At 37.4% G+C, this 22,753-nt stretch overlaps 1 protein-coding gene across 6 annotated transcripts in view; it reads left to right on the top strand.

Annotated features, from left to right (window-relative positions):
• The window catches only part of ERICH2 (glutamate rich 2), a 49,787-nt gene extending 31,197 nt beyond the window's left edge, over window positions 1–18,590 (top strand). For 5 of the 6 annotated variants that reach the window (XM_060151447.1, XM_060151444.1, XM_060151448.1 and 2 more), the window contains 4 exons: window positions 6,910–7,097; window positions 10,500–10,557; window positions 16,838–16,909; window positions 17,556–18,590. In XM_060151447.1, coding sequence (XP_060007430.1) covers window positions 6,915–7,097; window positions 10,500–10,557; window positions 16,838–16,909; window positions 17,556–17,677 — 435 coding nt within the window. In that variant the 5' untranslated portion in view covers window positions 6,910–6,914 and the 3' untranslated portion in view covers window positions 17,678–18,590. Of the gene's footprint in view, window positions 1–817; window positions 899–6,909; window positions 7,098–10,499; window positions 10,558–16,837; window positions 16,910–17,555 lie in introns of all 6 variants that reach the window. The other variant, XM_060151445.1, reaches the window with a different exon arrangement.
• The last annotated feature ends 4,163 nt before the right edge of the window (window positions 18,591–22,753 follow it).

Here is a 22,753-nt window from a genome sequence, read left to right as displayed (position 1 = left end):
AGGTTTGGGTTTGGTTTGGTTGTTGTTTGGAGTGAGGGACAGAGGGATAGGTAGGTAGCCAGTAAGCTTCACAGGTGCATGGCTTTGTTACCTCAGGTACTCCACCCAGAGGTGAAGGTAAACAGAGCCAGTCCTGGAAAAAAAAAAGATCAAGTAGGAAAACAGAAAATCATGGGGGACCTTTACTTGAGGAACAGTGTGACTGACCTACAGAGTTGATGGATTTTCTCAGTATAGCTTTACATTCCACTCTCCACCCTGCTTCTGGCTCCATAGTCTGACAGGCAAGGGGAATTTCCCAAAAGGTCCTATCCAGGTTGGATTAGGGAAAACTAGAAATTTTCTTTTCCCACCAGTTCTTTGCTTTAATCTGCTGATTGATTCTTTATTCTAATCAGAGCCACAAGGAGTGTGTGAACTTTATAAACCAGGAGTTTCAAACTTCTCTGTACACAAAGCCCAAATAATTCATTTCCGTTTTTCCTCATGGATCCTCTCTGTCAAAGATTTTGTCTACCCAAAAAATGGCACTTAATTAACAAACTGTTTTCAGCAGTAAAAGTAAAGTATGTCTTTAATGCTGGACAAAGTGTTATAGATCTTGGACCTTTGATCTGTTGGTTTTTCGTCAGGCTTTCAAGTACACATAAAGATGTGAGGGGAAAATGGGTAAAGCAAACCCACAGCACTCAACTCTTGGAGTTTGAAAAAATTGCATCTATCGGTTATTCCATAATCGTATATTTTATCTTTTCTAAAATGTATGACACATTATTTTTTACTCCCATTTTTACACTTTAAGTAAATGCCTCTTTAGATGCAGACCAACATTGGCAAGCAAACTTTATACCTCACCAACACAAGTCTCTCTAAATGTAGCGAAGACAGTCTCAGAAAAGTAAGTTTTAATTAATTTTGTTTTTAGGCTCATGGTTTTTTTGGGTTTTTGTTTTTGTTTTTGTTTTGACCGCACCTCGCGGCATGAGGGGTCAGGGATCAAACCCTTGTCCCCTGCAGTGGAAGTGCGGAGTCTTAACCACTGGACTGCCAGGGAAGTCCCTCATGTTTGATAAATGTAAATCATTTTAAAACAAAGTTTAAAATATAAACTTTAAAAAATTATTAATTCCAATAGAAATCTGGGGACATTTCATAAATATGCCTAGTGTGCTTAACATACTAATTAATTCTAAAACCTAGGTTATCCACCCTCTGGTGTAAATATGTTCCAGTGGGATATCTAACTTGACTAACTCTCTAACCTTAGTAGATACTAAAGTAAATACTTCCCATCTTCCAAAGTAAAAATTTGAATTTTTCCTCAATTGTAATTGTATTTAAAGAAAATATATTTTAGAGTATGCTGGTTATCTATTTTTGTTAAATGGTTAGAAGCATTGGTATCATAAGTAATGTCACTTTCTCAAATGAAGTCAACAGATGATAGTTGAAGAGCAGGTTGGAGTTTGGTCCTCTGCTTCTTTGAGACTGTATACAAGATAGACTTTATATCAGAAAGTGAGCAGAAAAGGAATTCACATTTTACTGTTAAAATGATGATTTGGTCACTTCTCATATGTATTTTTATGGCATGTTCACTGCTTCTCAAATAGTAATATCCTATTTATCTTCAGGTCATTGAGTATGTTGGCTTCCTCCATGTTAGGACATTAAGATTATTAAAGGCATTTCAAATTATTCAAATATCCAGAACTAGACTAGCTAAATTCCCTTCTTTAGTGATATAACTTAGTGAATATATAAGTACCATATTTCATAGATTCTGAAGCATACATATTTTAACATCTCTACTTGACAATACTTTTTCTTTCTTAATGTCTTATAATATGTCTTATAATGTGTAATATAATATGTCAGTATGTCTTATAATAAATAGGTGACAAATGTCTTATAATAAATAGGTGATATCTTTGGATGGACCTAGAGATTATCATAATAAGTGAAGTAAGTCAGACATAGAAAGACAAATATTATATGACATCACTTATATGTGGAATCTAAAAAATAATACAAATAAACTTATTTACAAAACAGAGACAGACTCACAAACCTAGAAAACAAATTTATGGTCACCAAAGGGGAAAAGTGGGGAGGGATAAATTAGGAATATGGAATTAACAGATACACACTACTATATATAAAATAGATAAACAACAAGGTCCTACTGTATAGCACAGGGAACTATATTCAATATCTTATAATAACCTATAAAGGAAAAGAATCTGAAAAAGATACATATATATATGTGTGTGTATATATATGTATCTGAATCACTTTGCTGTACACCTGAAACTAACACAACATTGTAAATCAACTATAGTTCAATATTAAAAAAAAAAGAGGAAGAAAAAATGGTATCTTAGATTCAATGAAATACTGTAATTCGTGGCTGGGAAAAGGCAGTGAAGTCCTCCTTTTATCTAGATTAGATATTAGACCGTATGAATTCTAGTAATTACTTGTGGTGACCTTTGGCATAATAGGACTCTAACCATGCTAGAAACTGGATACTTAAGTGACTTCTCAACTTTTCATGTGTAGGGTTTCTTCTTGGATGCTCTCTTTCACAATTAGAAAATCAAGGAGGGCAGAGGTAGAAATGTAAATCATCTTTGCTTTGTATTTTTCATCAACAGAGTGGGGTTTTGCTTTAGCAGCATATACTGGGGAAGTGAAGATTCCATTCCCTCCCATAGTATTAAGAATATAACAAGCTGTTCAGCATACTTGCTAAAGCACTGTACAAATCACTAACTTTACTACTAATGTTCTAGATTCACGTTTCGATAGGGATAAAACAGAGCTACTATAACTTAGGGGAAAAAATAATAACACTTTACATCTTTTTATATCTTTCCATGAAAACTAAAAGTTGAATTTTTTAAACTCAGTAAAGGAGACATATTAAAAGAATCACATTAAAGGAGATACAAAAAACGAAATTGGGGTTATTTTTCCACCAGCATGGGTGCCTGTCTTTGTAAACAGAGTGCACCACACAAGACTCGTCTGTCTCAGTGTGTTATCTGTTGACAAGAGGTATCAGGCTTGAAGGCTAAAAGAGAAAATTAACCCATTTTTATCTCAGCCATTTAATGAAAAAGCAGGCTACTTTGTATTATGACCAGGGGTTAATATTAGTGTTGGACTCCATAAGCATAGCATTTATTTTTTTTAATTTAAATTTATTTATTTATGGCTACGTTGGGTCTTCGTTGCTGCATGTGGGCTTTCTCTAATTGTGACAAGGGGGTCTACTCTTCGTTGTGGTGCGCAGGCTTCTCATTGCAGTGGCTTCTCGTTGCGGAGCACGGGCTCTAGACACGCGGGCTTCAGTAGTTGTGGCACACGGGCTCAGTAGTTGTGGTGCATGGGCTTAGTTACTCCACAGCATGTAGGATCTTTTCAGATGAGGGATCGAACCCTTGTTCCCTGCATTGGCAGGCGGATTCTTAACCACTGTGCCACCAGGGAAGTCCCAAGCATAGCATTTAGCAACGGTAAGAACTGACTTACAAACTTGAAAAAAAAAACCTGAAGGCTAGTATTCCTTAAATAGTTTTATTCCATCATATCACAATGATATGCCAGGAACATTCAGGTAATGGATTGCTTATATACTCTATGTTAACTCTGAAAAGATTCTAAGAATCATTACACAATGACAAATGCCCAATAGAAATAGAATTTTAATCATTAGTAAAACTTATTTTTAATGCTTTTCCACAAAGAAGATATTGCATTTTAGCTATTTATTGTTGGTGTATTATATTGTGTGTTTATATTAAATGTGTGTATGAACCCATATAGAACCTTAAACAGAATTGTGACCTAGAAAAGTGTTTTTTCACTATCTACTTTAACATTTAGTAAGGAAGTCTCTTCAAAAAATATTGAAAGTAAAGTTTCTTTAAAGAATTTAGAGTGAGTATCTCCAAAGACTATTGAAAATAAAGATATAGAAACAAATCTACAGTCTAAGATATGGTCATCTTCCTTCTTAAAAGAAAGCACAGGTAATAATATTTGTTTTATTTGAGTAACTGTAGCTTCTAGTTCAGCCCTCCTTCTCTAGGACCTTTAGGATGTTGACAACTCGTAGGTCTGGAGCGGGTTGTGGGAATCAGTAATTTTTCAGACTCAGGTACCGGATGATTCTGATATGCAGTCAGGTGGGATCCATGGGTATACATTACATAAAATGATAATGATAGGGTATTCAATTTTAGAATGAATTGAAATACCTGTGAAAGCATGAACAAGTTCCGCCTATTCAACAATGGTTTACTGAGTGCCAGGCACTTGTTTAGAAGCTGTGGATATAATAGTTAGCAAATGGCCAAGATCCTTGCCCTTATGGAGTTCACATAGATAGCCAACTATTAAACACTAATAATAAACACAAATAAGACAGCCATATATAAATAAATGGCACCTGGAGGAGGGAGAACTATCTTAGATCTAGGGATCAGGAAACCTCTCTCATGATACTCAGTGTTTGTGAATTGAATGAGTTCCTGTGACATCACATAAAGTTCTTAATTCCCTATTATGACCATCCCTGATGACACCAGTGTGATGAGTCGGTGAACAGGCTGGGTACACACTGGAAGATTAGAGTGGTTATGAGCCGACGGAGACTGTAAAGGAAACAGGTAGATAGACTGAATAGCCCAGGCATCCCACTCTTGGAAGGACTCGTTATCCCTTTTGAGGATAGATAGTACCTTTTGCTTAGAGTGAGGAGTTTTCCCAGCTTTTTCTTTTTTTGGCCTGCTTTTTCTTAACATTGTCTTCTCTCAACCTTTCCTAGATTTCCTCATTTTCTTCTTTCTAACACCAGTGTTTCTACATTATTTAGAGTAGCTCATGGCCACACTCCCATCAAAGAAGACACCTCAAGACTTCCCAGACACTCAAAGTCTTACAAGAAGGGGATGATGTAGCACAAGTTAAGGTTGAAACTGAAATTCATCTGTAGAGCCAAAAAACTGGGCAAACTCAGTAGTGTTTCCCAAAGAGATAATTTTAGGAAACAGAGGGTAAATTTTTTTTAAATTACTTTAATAGTAGTATATTTTAATGTGTATTAGAAAAAAATAATATAAGACCTGGTTAAGAATATGGACTCCAGAGCCAAAATGACTCCCAGATCTACCTTAATTAGTGGTGTGAAGTTGGGCAAGTTATTTAACCTGTCTGCCTCTCAGTTTCATCTATGAATGGGATAAAAATAGGACACACCTCATTGAGATGGTGAGAGAATTAAATGAGTTAATATATGTAGTATTCAGAAGAGTAATGGCGTATAATATTTGCTGTGATTATTATATCTTACTTTTATTAGTACCTCCATCAGTTTTGTGGATGATAATATTTATGATCTGGCAAAATTTCTAAGTTAAAAAAGTAAATTTAAAAAAAAGTAAATAGTATAGGTGATACTCTCATATGGCAAAATGGATGAAGATAGTATATTACTGAAATTTGGAAAATGTTTCAATAGCTTGTGCCATGGAGGTTTTACCTCTTAAATATTTCTCTAATATATCTCCTCCTCTCAATCCCTATTTTAACAATGCCCTGTCATCCATCTCTTTCACCTGGACTTTTTAAAGACACCTCTAACCACCTCTCTCCCTGCTCTTTTTTTTTTTTTTTTTTTCTGTCTGCCTTCAAATACACATTCCACCCTGGTATCCAGGTATTCCTTCAGAAATTCAGAATTGATCATACTTGTTTCCCTAGTTAAATCTTTCATGACTACTTTGTTTCCCTACTTTTAAATCCTTCATTCTTAGGATAAAGTTCTAACTCCAAGGCCCACAAGACTCCATTATCCAGCTTGTACCCCTCTGGCTACATCTGTCACCATTTCAGCCTCAATTTTGACCCATACGCAACAACAAAGTGCTTGTAGCTCCACACACATTCTTTTTTCACTGGTTCATGCTGTCCCCTCTCCTTGGAAAAACAGATCCACTCAGACCAGGATGGGGCTCTCCTTTGGTCTCCCATGTACCTAGTACACATCTTTATCACTTACTGCCATACTGTTTTATAATTATCCATTATGTTTCTGACTCCCCAGTTAGAGTGTGAGCACGCTGAGGTCAATGACTGTTCATTTTTGTGTTCCTAGGGCTCAACATAGTGCTGGGCACTGAATGGGTAGTCAGAGTAGTGCTTATTTTTTATTTTTCAGTCATCTATGTTTGGTCATAGGTACTGTGACTTGACATTAAGAAAAATCATTAATAATGTTATGTAACTTCTGGTTATATCTGGAACACTTCACATGTATCTCTTCCTAATCTGTGTGTGTGTGTGTGTGTGTATGTGTGTGTGTGTGTGTGTATGTGTGTGTGTGTGTGTGTGTGTATGTGTATACAGAGAGAGAGAGAACTTTATTCTCAAGTATCCAAGCAGTGACTACTTGCCTAAGAAGAATTACTTTTCAACCTCTATAGTCTTACTTTTACTTTCCAAGCTCTTTATTTTGCATTTACATTCCTATAAGAAAAATTTAAGAAAAGTATTTCTGTGGATAGAATAGCATTAATTTCTTTTTTTCTGGAAGTTATTATATTCTTTATAAACAAAACCGTTTTCCATTTATTACAATTTCAAGCACCAAACAACACTAACATCAGCTCAGGATTATCGGTTTGGGTTTTTTCCTGTTTCACTTAGCAGTTTTATTACCTTTTTTGGAAATGGAAATCAGGTAAATTTATTGCAGTGCTGTTTAGTCATGAAAAAAAATCCAGAACAGGAGGACATGTAGTAAACATGTACACTTGCTACATTATAATTTAGGAGTGACCATTTTAAATTTTTGAATACATTTCAATATTTATTGATTAAATTATATGTATTCTTTTCTAGGTGAAATGAGCAAAAATGTAGTCATTACAGAGCAGGAGAAAAATAATGAATATTCCCCTGAGGATACTGATGACAAGTTGTCTGAATCAACAGATGATGATGATGAGGATGATACCAATGATGAAGATAATGAGGAAGACAGTAACCCTAATAAGGATACTCATGCCCCATTAGAGTTAATGACAGAAGTAAGTTTTACTCGTATGTTATAACTCAAGAAACTTAAAAATATTAAAATAGCTGAATAGTATATAGTCTTGCAGACTAAAAAAAATGGTCAAAATATCCTTGCCCACACACAGATGCTTACCTCGTTACTCATCTTTCTTACTACTTTCACCAGGGTAGAGGTGAGTGAAGATTCTAGAAGTGACTCAGAGTATTCTGGTAAAGGCAGAAGCAGGAATAAGAGAAGTTTGGGCATAAGACTCTTCAAGGACTACTTTAAGGAAAACTTTTTACTTACTGGGTACCATGCTAGTTACTTGGGATATTTAGAGATAAATAAGAAAGACATGACCTTACCCTTGAGAACTAACAGGCACATATTATGTATATAATGCAATTTATAATAAAAGGAAATATGTGCTAGTAGAGGTGTTTGGAAAGTTCTCTGGGAACTGGGAGGATTGAGTGACTAATTGAGAAAAGAAGCAGGAGAAATGGGTAAAGGAAGGATTTTTAGAGGAAGAGACATGAATGGAATCTTAGAAACTTGAAGAGGGATGTGTAGGAATTCATCTGGTAAACATATCAAGGAGGTGTTCCTGGCATAGGAAACAGCATTGGCAAAGGCATTGAAGCCTGAAACGTCACATGCGAAAATTGTACATAAACGTTTACAGATAATTCTATGGAGAACAAAACAGTTGTACCTCACTTGTTGTGGTGTCACAGTCTACCTTTAATTAATATTACACAACTTCATGTATATCATAAGAACTTCATAACAGTACATTTTCATTTCCCCCTTCTCATCCTTTGTATTTTTGTTGTCATGTGTTTTACTTGTACATGTGTTATAAGCCCCACAATACATTGTTCTTTTTGTTTTAGATGGTTAGCTATCTTTTAAAGAGATTTTCTTAATGGAAAATATCTTCTTTTGGAAGGCATTTCTGGAGTTCCACGTAGTTCTGTGTAGATCCAAATTTCTACCTGATATTATTTTCCTTTTACCTGAAAAGCTTCCCTTACTATTTCTTATAATGCAGTTCTGCTGGAAATGAATTCTCTCAGCTTTTGTTTGGCTGAAAAGTCTTAATTTCACCTTTATTTTTAAAGGATTTGATAGCTGGAGATTCTATGGTGGGGGGCCATGTTTCTTTCAGTACTTTGAAAGGTTGCTCCATTCTCTCACATTTTGCATAGCTTTAGACAGGATGTCTGCTGTTATTCTTATTTTTATTTACATGTATATGTCTTTTTTATCATCTTTCAAATTTTTTTCATATGTATTAGTTTTGGCAATTTGATTATGATATGCCTTGATGTGACCTATTTCTTCTGTTCATTGAGATTCTTGGACCTATGAGTTTATAGTTTTCACCAGGTTTGGAAAATGTTCAGTTATTAAGTCTTCAAATGTTTTTTCTGATCTCTGCCCTCCCTCTCTTCATCTGGGCTACAATTATACATATGTCAGATCACCCAATATCATCACTGATGTTCCCTTTTTTTCATGTTTTTTTCTATATATTTAAAAAATTATTTATTTTTGGCTACACTGGGTCTTAGTTGTGGCACATGGGCTCTCTAAAATTGTGGTGTGCAGGCTTAGTTGTCCCACAGCAACTATGTGGGATCATAGTTCCCTAACCAGGGATCGAACCCATGTCCCCTACATTGGAAGGCAGATTCTTTACCACTGGACCACCAGGGAAGTCCCTCTATGTATTTTATTTTAGAAATTTCTAATGCTCTTTGTTCAAGTTCATGATCTTTTCTTTGCAGTTATAATCTGCTGTTAAGTCCATTTCCCTCCTTCTCTCCCTCTCCCTCCCTAGCCCCATATATATGCATATATATTATTCATTTTAGGTATCCTGTTTATCATCTCTAGAAGCTTTCTTTAAATATTTTTATAACTATCATTTCTCACCTCATCATGTTCAGATTTTCTCTACTTTTGAGCATATGGCATATATTTATAATGGCTATTTTAACATGTTTCTCTGCTATGCTATCACCTCTGTCAACTCTAGGTCAGTTTCTATTGATTAAGTTTTCTCCTGCTTATAGGTCATATTTTCCTGCATCTTTGCATGCCTGGTAATTTTTTACCAAATCCTAGATGTTGTAAATTTTATGCTCTTGGATACAAACTTTTGTTGTTGGACTTTGATCTGGGACAGTTGAGTTACTTGGAAATAGGTTTCTCCTTTTGAGTTTTGGTTTTTAACTTTGTTGGGAAGATCCAGGGCAACCTTTACAGTGTAGGGACACTACTAAGGCCCCTTAAGTCCCCTTATGAGGACTCTTCCCAGTGCTCTCTGTATTAAGAGGACCTTCCACTCTGGCTGGAGAGAACATGAGTTCTTCTCAGCCCTGTGTGAGGTCCAGTGAGTATTCCATCTGCTCATTCTAGTGATTCTTTCTCCAGCCTCAGTTTCTTCATACTCATATGCAGATCAGTACCAGCCAAAGACTCTTTAATATTACTTCATGTCCCTATCTCTTGCAGCGTAAACCTAGTATACCTGCAAATGGTTCAGAATATGTGACACACAAGCAAGAATAATTATCTGAGTGTAGGCTTCTTTTTTTAATGGAAGGTGTCTAAATAACTAATAATAGAAGATCAGTAAATTGTGGAGCCTAAGTAAGTAAAAAAAATAAACAAGAATATTTAATTCCATGGGGAGAAAATGACCATGAAATGTGGTGTATTTTTTAAAAGTTACTGAATAATCCTAGTTTTTGTAAATATATATGTGTTCATTTATGGAAAAAATACTGAAATGATGTTCATGGAGATGTTAAAAATAAACATCTCTAAATGGTAAAAATGCTATTTAATGCTATTAAATTGGGGACAGAATGTGTTTATTTAGCATTTAAATTTCCTACCTACAAAAATATACATACAAATATGCATACAAATATTACTTTGTAGTAAAAAAACTACAATAAAAATAGTAAAAGCAAAACTAGATGGTATAAGGGCAATCAATACTGGAAAATATTGAATATACATAATTGTAAATCTATATTTTTTACTAAGTATTGTCGTGTAATTATGGATTAAGTTCACAAATAAAAGCTGTATCTGAACCAAAGGGATATTAAGGTGATTAAAGTCTTCAGAGTCTATGCCAGTTGAATCAACCTACATATTCTCAAATTGTTCGGTAGTGTGTACACTGTGTGGCTGCAGCAAAGCAGAGGTATCATACTTATTCTGTGTGGCCTTAAATAGTCCTTAAATAGTCCTCATTAACTGACTGATTACAGACTCAGCCCTGGAAAAACAAGTAAAAGTTAAAAGCAAAATAGTTAATCATTAATGGAATATCTTCTAGGGAGTTTATAATTGACATTTAAATTCTCTGTGAAACTACGTAGCTGAAGAATTTCTGAATGTTTTCCAGTTCCTGAGATCAGAAATGGGCCAAGACTACCATTTGGCAAAAAAATTATGTCAGAAGAGTAAGTACAAAATACTTTTCCTTTTTCCAATCTTCTCTGTTTCCAAATACATTCCATAATATATAAGATGGTCTGATTATCATACATCTAATGAATTCTCTGATAGTGTCTCAGTGAATCCTTGATAGTAAAAATTGGTATAAGGACTAATTTAGACTTCTAGAGTAACTTTGAGTGGGATAAAATGACAGAGACTAATTACACCATTAAAAAATAAGTCAAAACCCTTAGCCTCATGATAACAGGTTGGTAGCATTGTGCCTTTAGATTCAAAGAAGTGTTGTGTAGTGCAGAAAGCCTTACTTAACAGGCAATTATTCCACAAATATTTGAGTACCTACGTGTGCCAGGCACTGTTCTAGGCACTGGACAGATAATGATCCCACATTTATATCTAGTTTCAGACAGATAAATTTATCTGTAACTAGTGTGTCACAGATGATAGGTGCTATGGAGAAAAATAAAGCAGGGAAGAAGGAGTAGAAAATGCTGGGAGGGAGGCAAAGCAGTTTTAAGTAGGATGGTCTAGGAAGGCCTCACTGGAAGACTAGAGCAAACACCTGAAGAAGTTGAGGAAGTGAGTCCTGTCATCTGGAGGAAGTGTGTTCCAGGCAGGACTAATAGCAAATGTGTTGAGAATAAGCCAGGGAAAGTATGATAGGAGATGAGGTCGGAGAGCTTACAGCTTACAGGGGTTGTGCAGATTGCATAACCTTTCGCAGCTTAAGGACCTTGGCTTTTTCTCTGAGTGAGGTGGGAAACCACTGGACACTTTTGAGTAGAGGAATGATATGAACTACCTTATTTTTCTGTCTTTGGGTTTTAGTGGTTTGACTTGACGTTCAAAATGGTGGTGGTTTTCTTTGTATTTATTTGAGGATTTCTTGGCCATTAACCTTCAAAGATTGCCTCTGCCAGATTCTCTCTCTTCTCTTCCTGCGTCTCCAATTACACATAAATTAGACTTTTTTTTCATGGTGTCCCACATGTATCTTATACTCAGCTCTGTTTTTTCCATTTCTTTCTATTTCTATGCTTCAGTTTGGATATCTTCTATTGACCTGTTTTTGAGTTAATTTATCCTATCCTTTTTCTCTTACTTCATTAGTCTTAGTTATTTTAAAGGAGAAAATGGCAACTCTACAATTAAACTTTATTAATAATGGACTTGAAATATTAACTATTGTAGACCTGTCTTATGGTTAAAATCTTTTAGTGAAAATGTAGTGTAGGGACATGGGGTCTACTCTCCCTTGCCTCACAGAGTCCCCACTGTGGATACAGAACTTCTTAAATCATTGGCTAATTTTTAAAATGGGTTTTTTGAATGCTTTAACACTACCTATTTTATATCCAAAATAATTTGCCTTGTTTAATCCTTTTAAGCATTTTTGACCTTTAGAGCCATCGAATAAAATATTTCAATCAAAACTGTTTCTGGTGGCCCACAAACAGAATTTCCAATCAGAAAGAATCCTTAGAGAGAGAATCATGTCCAATCCTCTGTTTTTACAAATAGTGAAACTGAAGCAGAGAGAGGTTAAGCAGCTTGTGCAGCCCTGCTCAGGGAGCAAGTGACACAGCCAGAACTGGAACCCCAGCCTCCTTTTCCCTCAACTACTTTTCTTCTCTGTGTGGCTGGTATAGAAGGGAGTGATTTTGTAGCTCTAGCTCCCAGTTCTCTTGAGTTTTTCTTGTGGAGCCTAATTGTAGGAAAATTTACATATTATATTATATTTATATATTCATCAATCATTTTAGAAAAGCCTCTGGCTAAAGCTTACAAAATATAGACACTGATATCACCACATCTGTCAGTAAGTTTTGGCTGTTAGCCCAAACTGTAGACAGCAGGTGCTCAGTATAATGCGTATGGACCTGACATACCAGTGCACGTGCATTAAGGACCAGGTCAATGGGGATGAAAAAGTTCAAACTGATATATCTTAATGGGGTTATATTCCTTTAGAAACTCACTCCCTTCCTTCCAACCAATAAATATTGAGCACTAACTCTGTACCAGACATTATGCTGGGAGCTGGAGAGAAAGCAGAACTCAGAGCACACATGCTCTAAACCCTTTTGGGGTTGATATCAGACGTGGTTTACACTCTTACTGACTCATCCAGTAATGCTGTTTACTCTCTTCCGTCCATGGCAAATAGTGGTGCCTCTAAAACTAAGGACTAAACTCTAGGAAAAGAAGCTATGGAGTGCCCTAAGGCAGGCACCATGATCCAGGGAGCCAGATGGGAAAGAGCTGCTCCCAAGAGGAAGAAGAGGCTGATGGGAAATGTGAGCAAAAAGGCCCCGAGAATGGGCGTAGAGAGCAGGGGTGTGCAAAGTAAGATTGGCTGCCCCTGAGGCAGATTGCCAGGCAAGGATGTGAAAATTAGGGAGGCCCTGGTTTTGCAAAGCCAGGCAAGTTCAAGGAAGAACAGAGAGTTGTAGACAGACTGTTCCAGGGAGAAGGAAGTGCTAGTTCTTTGATGCAAATAGGAACGCTTGGCTGAGGGCTTACCCAAAGTCCCTCTCTGTGTTCAGAGCAACAGACAAAACAAATTTTTTTCATCTAGCATGGACCCTAAAATATTATATGTAAATTCCTACAGCATAGATATTCTTTTTCTAAAAATTTTTTTGAAGGATAGTTGATTTACAATGTTGTGTTAATTTCTACTATACAGCAAAGTGATTCAGTCATACATATATATATACATTCTTTTTCATATTCTTTTCCATTATAGTTTATCACAGGATATTTCATATAGTTCCCTATGCTATACAGTAGGCACTTGTTGTTTATCCACTCTATATATAATAGTTTGCATCTACTAACCCCAAACTCCCAACCCGTCCCTCCCTCATCCCCCCAGCTTGGCAACCACAAGTCTGTTCTCTCCAGCATAGATATTCTTTTGTCTCTTTCTTTTTCCCCCCATCTTATAGCTCTTCCATGAAACACTCCACCTTTCTCTCTATATATATATTTATAAAGTTATGCATATAAACATAGATTGTGTATTTACATTTTTATGTATTTGTATATGTATATATTGAACACCTACTATGGGAACATTAAACATACATTGTTTAATTCTTACAGCAATTCAATGAGACAGATATGATTAACCTCATTTTACAGATGAGCAAAGTGAGGCTAGCAAGGAGAACTAATTCACCCCAAGTCACGCAGCTACCCAGTGGTAAAGCTAGGATTAGATCCCAGGTCTGGCTTGAGAGCCTATGATTTCTTGCTATATTTCCATTTCCTCATTTGACTAATAAGCTTATATTTCTGGTTAAGTAGGCAGAGACTTGGAAAAGAGATGCTTTTATGAATCAATCAGATTGAAATGGCTCCTATAAGTTGACTAATATATTTTTTATTTGTATCTAAGGCAACTAGTTTATATGAAATAGTGCATCTTTGTCCCTGCAGAAATGTTTTGCAAATCCACTCCCTTGAATAACCAATCACCGTATAATCATTTGTATCTTCACTTGGCTGCAGGGCTTCCCATCCTGCATCCCAGGTACAAATGGGTTCTTTTATTTTTATCCTGCCTTCTAAAAAAGTTGTTGGTGAAGCCTTGGAAAAGTGGTTTTTAAATGAGACTGCAAGTCAAGAGTCCCAAGTCTCATGATTGACTGTGAGATTTTCTGTCAGTCTTCCCATTTCTTGGTCTCTTTACCTGCAGCCCAGTCATCTCAGGGTGACAACACTTCCGCTCACAGGCAGCCCGAGATTCTACAAAAATAACTTTTAAGCCTTGAAGACCTACTCTGTCAATTATAATAATTGTAAATGTTTTAAAATAATGGCCTGAAAACCAAAATGCTTCTCATCATCATGGGTCTAACACAAATACAGATGTATCTTCAGAAAAGAAAGTTCCTGTAAAGTTTTCTATTTATTTATTTATTGCGGTACGCGGGCCTCTCACTGTTGTGGCCTCTCCCGTTGCGGGGCACAGGCTCTGGACGCGCAGGCTCAGCAGCCATGGCTCACGGGCCCAGCCGCTCCGTGGCATGTGGTATCCTCCCGGACCAGGGCACGAACCCATGTCCCCTGCATCGGCAGGTGGACTCTCAACCACTGTGCCACCAGGGAAGCCCTCTATTTATTTTTGAGTAAAATAAATCACCCTTTCTTATTAGCCTAGAGTATAATTTTATCAAGGCATAAAAGGACTGCTTCCTATTCAGTTGTCTATATTCATTTATTCCTTTTTTTTTTTTTTTTTTTAATGTTTTGAAGGCTCTGTGTCAGGTACTCTCTTAGGGCTGCAACAGTGAACAAGACCAACAGTCTGTGTACCCTAACATAGCCTCCTGTCTGAGGGCCTTAGAGCTCCGTGGGCAGCAGAATCCCCAGCTCCCTGCCCCAGCCCTTCAGCCAGAAGGAGGCATCCACTGCACACTTAAGAGGGAACCAAGCCTTTCTCCAGGCCCAGAACCACTCCAGGAAAACTAATAATCAAATTTATTCAGCACTACCATGCACCAAGGACTAAACTAAGTATTTATCTTTATCCATATTATCTGTTTGATTCATCAGAACAGCCTGATGTGGTCAATAGTATTATTACAGATAAGGGAACTGAGGTACAGAGGCATTAAATGCTTTCACCAAGGTGACCCAGCTAGACAGTGGCAGAGCCAGGGTTCACATCTGACAGTCTTTCTTCAGGGTCCATACCGGCCTCTGCTTACGGGCCCCGGTTGGGAAACAACTCCCAGAACATCAACTGCATGTGCTAAGGGCTTCTCTTGCCTTTTTACAAACCCTACTAGCCTGTCAAAGCGTTTTTTATTTATCACCTAGGATGGATATTGCAGGGCTAAGCTTCAAAGCAGATACCTTTCTGTCACTCTGACAATTGCCAGCATTTTTTGTTAAACGCTGAGAATAGCTGATGCCATGCTCCACTCCCATGGAATAATCCTAACTCCAACATGAAACTTTCTAAGCTGTGTTCCAAGGAATATTAGTTCAAGATTTCTTAGTAAGTGTTCCACCAAAAAAGGATTCCATGGGGATAATAAATTGGGGAAACCACATTCTCCTCTCTGTAAGATCCATAGTAGTTATGAGCATATTAATGGCTATATAAAATCCTGCAGTTACTCCTTACTATAAGCTTTACCTGATTAACTTCATTAGCCTAGTTTCCCAAATGCATATTAACATCTTAAGAAACTAGTATCTCCAGGAGCAAGTTGGAGAAACTCTGCTCTAGAAAGAGGCTTAGCCTCAGAGAAAGATTTAGACTGCTAAATTATTTTAGTCTAAGTTAAAATGTACAAACAGTCACTTTTATCAGAAGCCTTAGAAGATGTATAAATACCCCTAGAAGCCTTAAAAGCATGTTCTGAGCAGGTGTACATTCATGCTAACCCAGATTGATGGTACATTGTTATATATTAGGAATTAGGAAATAAAGACCTTGGTTTAGTGTGTCAGGATGAAAGCCATATGGGGTGAGGCCCTCTGAGCCATTGGGGCCTAAGTGAACCATCCACAATTCTGTCTCACTGTTAGCCAGGCAAATAGCATGCTTGATGTTTCAGTGCCCCCTGGGGGCCATCAAGATATTACGCAGGAGTCACAACATTTAAATGGATGATGCAGAATTATGAATACACCTCAAGGCAGGTAGGAAGAAGGCAGAGAGAGAGATCTGTAGGGCAAGATCTGAAAAAATAAATAAACTAGCCTAGAAAACTCTGAAACAAAAGGTGTAGATCTTTCTGGGCTCTAGGACATTGGTAATATACTAACAGGCCTAAAAAGAAATCTATTGATATGGTCCAAAGGAAAGATGACACATTCACATAAAGGATCAGCAAAAAGGAATAAATAGCTCTTAAAAACAATGGGTCTGATGAAGAGGTGAGGGTGCTGTTAAGTAGGCGATGACTAGGTGTCATTAATAAAGTCTCCATGTTTTGCGGGAGTTGCACCTTGTTTGGGGAATGCTTATAGTCAAGAAACACTTTGGCTACAGGCCCATGAGGGAAGCCTCATAGTGATAGAGATTTCCTTCTTTGGACAGGAGGTAGAAACTAGAATGAGGATTATTTCCCTTACAAAGCACCTAAGATAAGTAGAACATTTTCTCTATTTGCGCTTAGATATACCCATGGTATAATTGTTGGTGGTTTTGCTTTGTGCATTTTCACTTACTCTCATTGACAGTTTCAGTCTCATTCTGAAGAGGCTGTTTGCTGAAACACTTCAAACACTAATAATATGCATTCTGTTGTCCATTTTCAGTCCTAATCTATGAACCAGAAAATCCTGAGGCCAAGGAGTTTTCCTCACTTATTGAAGAAATGCTGCTGATGGGTAAATTTAAAAATTGAAATTACTTCTTTCTCATAGAACTATGAGCAGTCACTATTTAAAAATCCATTGCCCCAGGAGATTGGCAAAGTACATCCTCATGAAGTGGTTAAGAAAAGGCTAAATGGTTGTCTTGGATGGTTTCATGAAACCGGCTTGTCCTCTGTGGATGGTCAAGATGACTCCCTTTCCTCTGTGGGGTGGAACTGCCCAAGCAAAGCAGGCTCCCTGGGCACAAGGTATTGGGCACTGACAGAGTCCTCAGAGGGAACAGAACCTGCTAATTGTGCCAGGCACTAAAGGGATTATCCCACAGTTCCAAGCAAAGCCAGTACCCTCTAAATCACCCTGAATCTCACTTTACTCTTATTCTATTTAAGTAAGAATTAAGTTGACGGTAGTAAAAAATATTTTTGTAGACCAATGTTTTAAATTTATTTTAAATCCACAAACATCTTTATGCCAGTAAGAATATGTTCTTCTTTGTACTACTGCTTTGACCCTACATGCAGTTAGCAAACTTCAGCTCAGTTCTCACATTCCAAAAATATGTATTTCTTAGTGGCGGGGAAAACAAGGAGAATTGTGATTTTTTGAGGGTAGAAATACTAAGAAACATTTAAAGCAAGTCTTTCCCTTTCTGTGGCAGAGAAAGCTCAAAATCTGGAGGAAGATGATGAAGAGAGTGAAGAGGACAGTAGTGGTGAGAGTGAAGGGGAGAGCAGTGAGGATCCAAGTGAAGAAAGCTCTGATGAATGTGAAGATGGGTGATGACAGTTGCTGCTATAGTTTAATCTTCATGTATGTTCATTACTGTATACTATGGAAATATAAAGAAGAGAGCTGCATTTCAGTCTAACTGTTCTTTATTTGGTACAGAGTTCTTTTAATTTATCCATATTAGTTTGAGCTACTTCTTAATATTTAGATTTTAGCTCAAGGTGAGCTACTCAGAGAGGGAAGTAATCATTGAAAACACATAGCACTAACTATGTGCCAGGTGCTGTTCTATATACATTAATTTGTTGAATCCAACAAACCTATGAGGTTAGCACTATTATCATCCCCATTCAACAGATGAGAAAACTGAGGCCCAGAGGGGGTGAGTCATTTGCCCAGCATCATATACCTGTTGATCGGTAGAGCCTAGATTTGCATACGGACATTATGGCTCCAGAATCCATACTCCAAGCCCCTCCCATGTCCACTACTTTAGGCATTTTATATCATTTGTTTCATGTTCTTTATAGCACATATCAGTACCTGAAGTTCTTATTTAATTATTCTTTTTTTTTAAGGTTTTATTTTATTTTATTTTATTTTGGAGTATAGTTGATTTACAATGTTGTGTTAGTTTCAGGTGTAAAGCAAAGTGATTCAGTTATACATATACCTATTCTTTTTCAAATTCTTTTCCCATTTATATTGTTACAGGATGTTGAGTAGAGTTCCCTGTGCTGTACAGTAGATCCTTGTTGGTTATCTATTTTAAATATAGCAGTGTGTATATATATGTCAATCCCAAACTTCCAATTTATCCCTCCCCTAATTTATTCTTTTTATCTTCTCCCTTCTTGTCAGAAAATGTAACCTCCATAAGCAGGACTTTGTCTTTTCACTGTTATATCCCTAGCAACTGGACAAGTGCCTGGAAAATAACGGGATGTGTATACCAAGTGAATGAATGAGGTGAAAGTTAATGACAATGTTTATATTCTTTCATAAAATATTTATAAGACTTTATTATACTATTTATGTATCAATCTACATTATTTTGCTGATTCTGTATTCCTTGATGAATTTCCACCACCTTCAAATTAGGTTGTAAGGTAACTGATGTAAAAATGAGAAAAATATTCCTAAGTAATTTGTTTTGAGTGTGCCAATCTGATTTGGGGTTAGGCAGTTTGAATTTTTATTCTTATATCAGCAGAGTATCATGTCATATCCAAAATGCTTAAAGCATAATTCATTCTTTAGGCATTTTGTAGCGTGCTAACATTCAGAGGGAGGAATTAGGCTACACCATTTTATAGGAGTATCTGAAAGAAATGAAGACAGGTATGTATAATCATCTAGTTACATAAATAGTCAGATAGCACTGAAGGGCTGGCTGATGGAGACCGCAAGAACCACTTGTTCTTTTCATTTGTGGGGTGTTTGTTATTCCTTCCTACCATAGGAAAACCATCGTATGTCAAGCTGATGTCACTTACCTGATTTTGGAGCCCTCCCCATAAGAAGGTCATTAAATACTCTAAAACTGATATTGCAGGCTAAATTAGTTACACTAGTGAAACTTTAGTTTTCTTTTAAAGGAACAGGCAAGTTCTGAGGGAAAAACTCTGAATAAAAGACCATGATATTACAGACCGTATTATAGCTACATCTAAGTGTTCGTGAGGTTGGCTCATGCGGGATAATCCATATTTATGGGTATGTACCCTTTATCCATATTCTTCATCCTACTTGCACTCCTTTTGGTTTTGTTTTTTTAAGTTTTTTTAATTTGATGTGGACCATTTTTAAAGTCTTTATTGAATTTGTGACAATATTGCTTCTGTTTTATGTTTTGTTTTTTTGGCCGTGAGGCATGTGGGATCTTAGCTCCTTGACCAGGGATCAAACCCGCACCCCCTGCATTGGAAGGCGAGGTCTTAACCACTGGACTGCCAGGGAAGTACCCTACTTGAACTCCTTAATCAGTGTAATTTAGGGTGTTGGCGTAACCTGACATAGGCATGTGTGTCTGTATGTGGTAGCTAAATATAAAATCTAATAGCTAAACATAATCTGCAAAGTATTTTTTATTGTTTTATGTAAGTATTTTATATTATTTAACTCACTGGCTTCTCAGTCCTATGAGCAAGCTATTATATTGTCCCCATCAGTTACACAAATTGAATTTGGGATGCTGGGCATATCCAAGGGTAAATATTGACTGGGGTAGTGGAATTCAGATGAGGAAATTAAGACTACGAGATGCTAGGTCATGTTTCAGTATGAGAGATCTAGTGAATCTTGAACCCGTGTTCTGTGCTGCTTCACACGGAGCTAAACTGTAGAAACTGTTTAATGAATCAGCAAACAAGTATCTATATAGACAGTTCAGTTCCAGACCTTTGCCTTCTTCAGAACGTTACAGTGGTGGGAAAGAATCCAAATATTCAACTATTTGCAAATGTACAAAATGTCCACTCAATGGACTTAAGATGGGAACCCACCAAAATAGTTTCATTTATTCAATCAGTATTTACTGAAGGCCAACCAAGTATACCTGCTCTCAAAGAACACTGGCACAGTCGAAATGCAGGGTGATAGGAAGTCCAGGGTGCTAAGGGAGCATGCACCCTTAGGTACCTAACCTGGGCCAGGTGTCCAGGGAAAGCATTCAGAGGGAAGTGGAGTCTAAGCTGAGAAGGTAGAATGAGGGGGAATTAGCTACAAGAAGAGGATGTGGGGAAGAGCATTCTATCAGTAGATACATTCTGAGTCCAGAAAGTAAATAGGTATGGTTGGATCGCAAAATGAAAATGAACCAGTTAGAGCCGAGACAGATGAAGCTGTTGTGTTCATAAAGAGGCTGGGAAATGGTGGCTCTTACAAGCTGTGTTAAAGTTTGAACTTTATCCTTAAAGTAGTGGGAGGCCATTGAGAGATTTTAAGGAAAATGATGATTGTATTTTAGAAAGAGCATTCTAGTAGCCAGGTAGAAAAATATGTTCTCAAACTACAGGTCATGATCCATTGGTCAGATATGAAATCACTGTAGTGAGTCACCAATAGCTGGGTTTTTTTTTTATTTAAATACATAGAATAGAAAATAGCACACATTGCAAAAGAGTATATGGGAATTATGGTTTTGTGAAACTTTTCATTCAGAGTGTGTGTGTGTCCTAGATCTTGATGTGAAATGTATTTCTTCCTATAGATCTCCATTTTTAAATATATGAAAGTATAGAGAACAGACTGGAGTGGAATACAAAACTCCGCTGTTACATAATTCTAGCAGTTCAGTACTGTAGCCTGAAAGAGGTAGTAGCAGAGATGCAGTGGAACAAAGATGTTATTTTAGAGGTAGAAAGAACAGACAGAAATTAGTGATGAATTAAATGTGGGGAGAGGTAGAGGTCAAGGATGACTCCCAACTGGGTAACTGGATGCATGATAGTGGTGATATCACCTGAAAAAGGAGCACAGAAAGAAAAGCAGATTTGCTGGAGAATATGGTGGTTCACTTACACAGGTTGAATATAGGAAGTATATTGTTTTCTATGCTGTAACAAATTAAAGCAACTTAGTGGCTTAAAACAGTACAAATTGATTATCTTACAGTTCTGGAGGTCAGAAATCCAAAATGGATCTCACTTGGCGAAAACCAAGGTATCAGCAAGGCTCCATTCTTTCTGGAGGCGCTAGAGGGAATGTTTCCTTGCCTTTTTTTTCCAGCTTCTAGAGCCCTCCTGCATTCCTTGGCTCAGGGCCCCATTCTTCCGTGTTCAAAACCAGCACTGTCTGACTGATGCCTTTTCACATTGCCATCTCTCTAGCCCTCTCTCCCTTGTTGTGATTTTTGTGAAATTAGCATTTGTTAAGTAGACCACAAGGGAAAGTGAAATAGAGAAATTTATTACTCATGGGTCCTAGAGGAGGTACATGGCACACGTCAAAGGGGCCACGGGGTGGGGGGTGTCAAGGTGCAGGAGAGAGTGGGCATCAGGACCCTGGGTACATGTCTTACTTAGGGTCTACAACTGAGTGCTTTTGGGTTTCCTAGGCTAAGTCCAGATTGGTGGATTCAAACTAAAAAGAGCAGAGTTTTGGTAACCTCTGTGGAGGTCTTATCTAAGTGGGGTGCACAGGGGAAGGAGCTGGGAAGCACGAGAGACTATTTATCACCAGGGGCACTGGGAAAGTCATATCTGGGATTTATACTTACTTGTGAATCTGCAGGCTATTGTCTAGTACATGGGCTGTTATCTGGGCATGCACTTGAGGGAGAGGCTAGTGTCAGTTCAAGGCCCCTGTAGGCCACTTAGCCACTCAAAATGAATGCCAAGGCAACAATATTATGAAATAGTTCAGCTAAATTCTCAACACTCTTCCTCCCTCTTCTACCTTAAAGGCTTGTAATTACTTTGGGTCCATCTGGAGAGTCCAGGGTAATCTTCCCTATCTTAATGTCAGCTGATTAGCAACCTTAATTACATCTGTAGCCCTAATTGTCCCTTGCCACATAACCTAACATATTTATGGGTGCTGGGGATTAAGACATAGACATCTTTGGGAGGTGGGGGGATTATTCTGCTGGCCATAGGTAATATTGTGTGTTAGTTGTTTTGGAATTTATGGTATGGAGCTTGGAAGAGACACTTTGGCTGATGATATACACCTTATTTAGGAGTCTTAGGAGCTTAGACTCAGCGAGATAACACATAACAGAGATATCTCTTTAATTCAAGATAGTAATAAAGGTAAGGCATTGGTAGCCCACAGAGAAAGTGTAGTCTGAATAGAAGAGGACTGAAAGTAGAATTATCTTAAATGATAAACAACATTTAAGTGGTAGTCCAGGAAAGAAAAATGCACAAAAGAGAAACTGAGAAGAATAGCCAAGAGGAAAACCAGGAAAGCAAATATAGTAGATACCATTGGTCGCCTGCTTAGCATCGTCCCTCCCTGCTTCTTTGCTAAGAGACTCCTGATTCTGTTCAGATATTCACTCCACACACACATAGCCATGGGACTCAGAAAAGATACCCTCAGCCAATCAGTGTATGGCATTTCTCTGGTGACTATTACGGTTCCAAAAGTGGACATGTGACCTCCGTTGGCCCAGTCAGATCA

The sequence above is a fragment of the Lagenorhynchus albirostris genome, chromosome 6 (assembly GCF_949774975.1).
Source record: "Lagenorhynchus albirostris chromosome 6, mLagAlb1.1, whole genome shotgun sequence".
Classification (NCBI taxonomy): Eukaryota; Metazoa; Chordata; class Mammalia; order Artiodactyla; family Delphinidae; genus Lagenorhynchus; species Lagenorhynchus albirostris.
The sequence above is the reverse complement of the archived record's forward strand: the minus strand, read 5'-3'. Positions and strand labels throughout refer to the sequence as shown.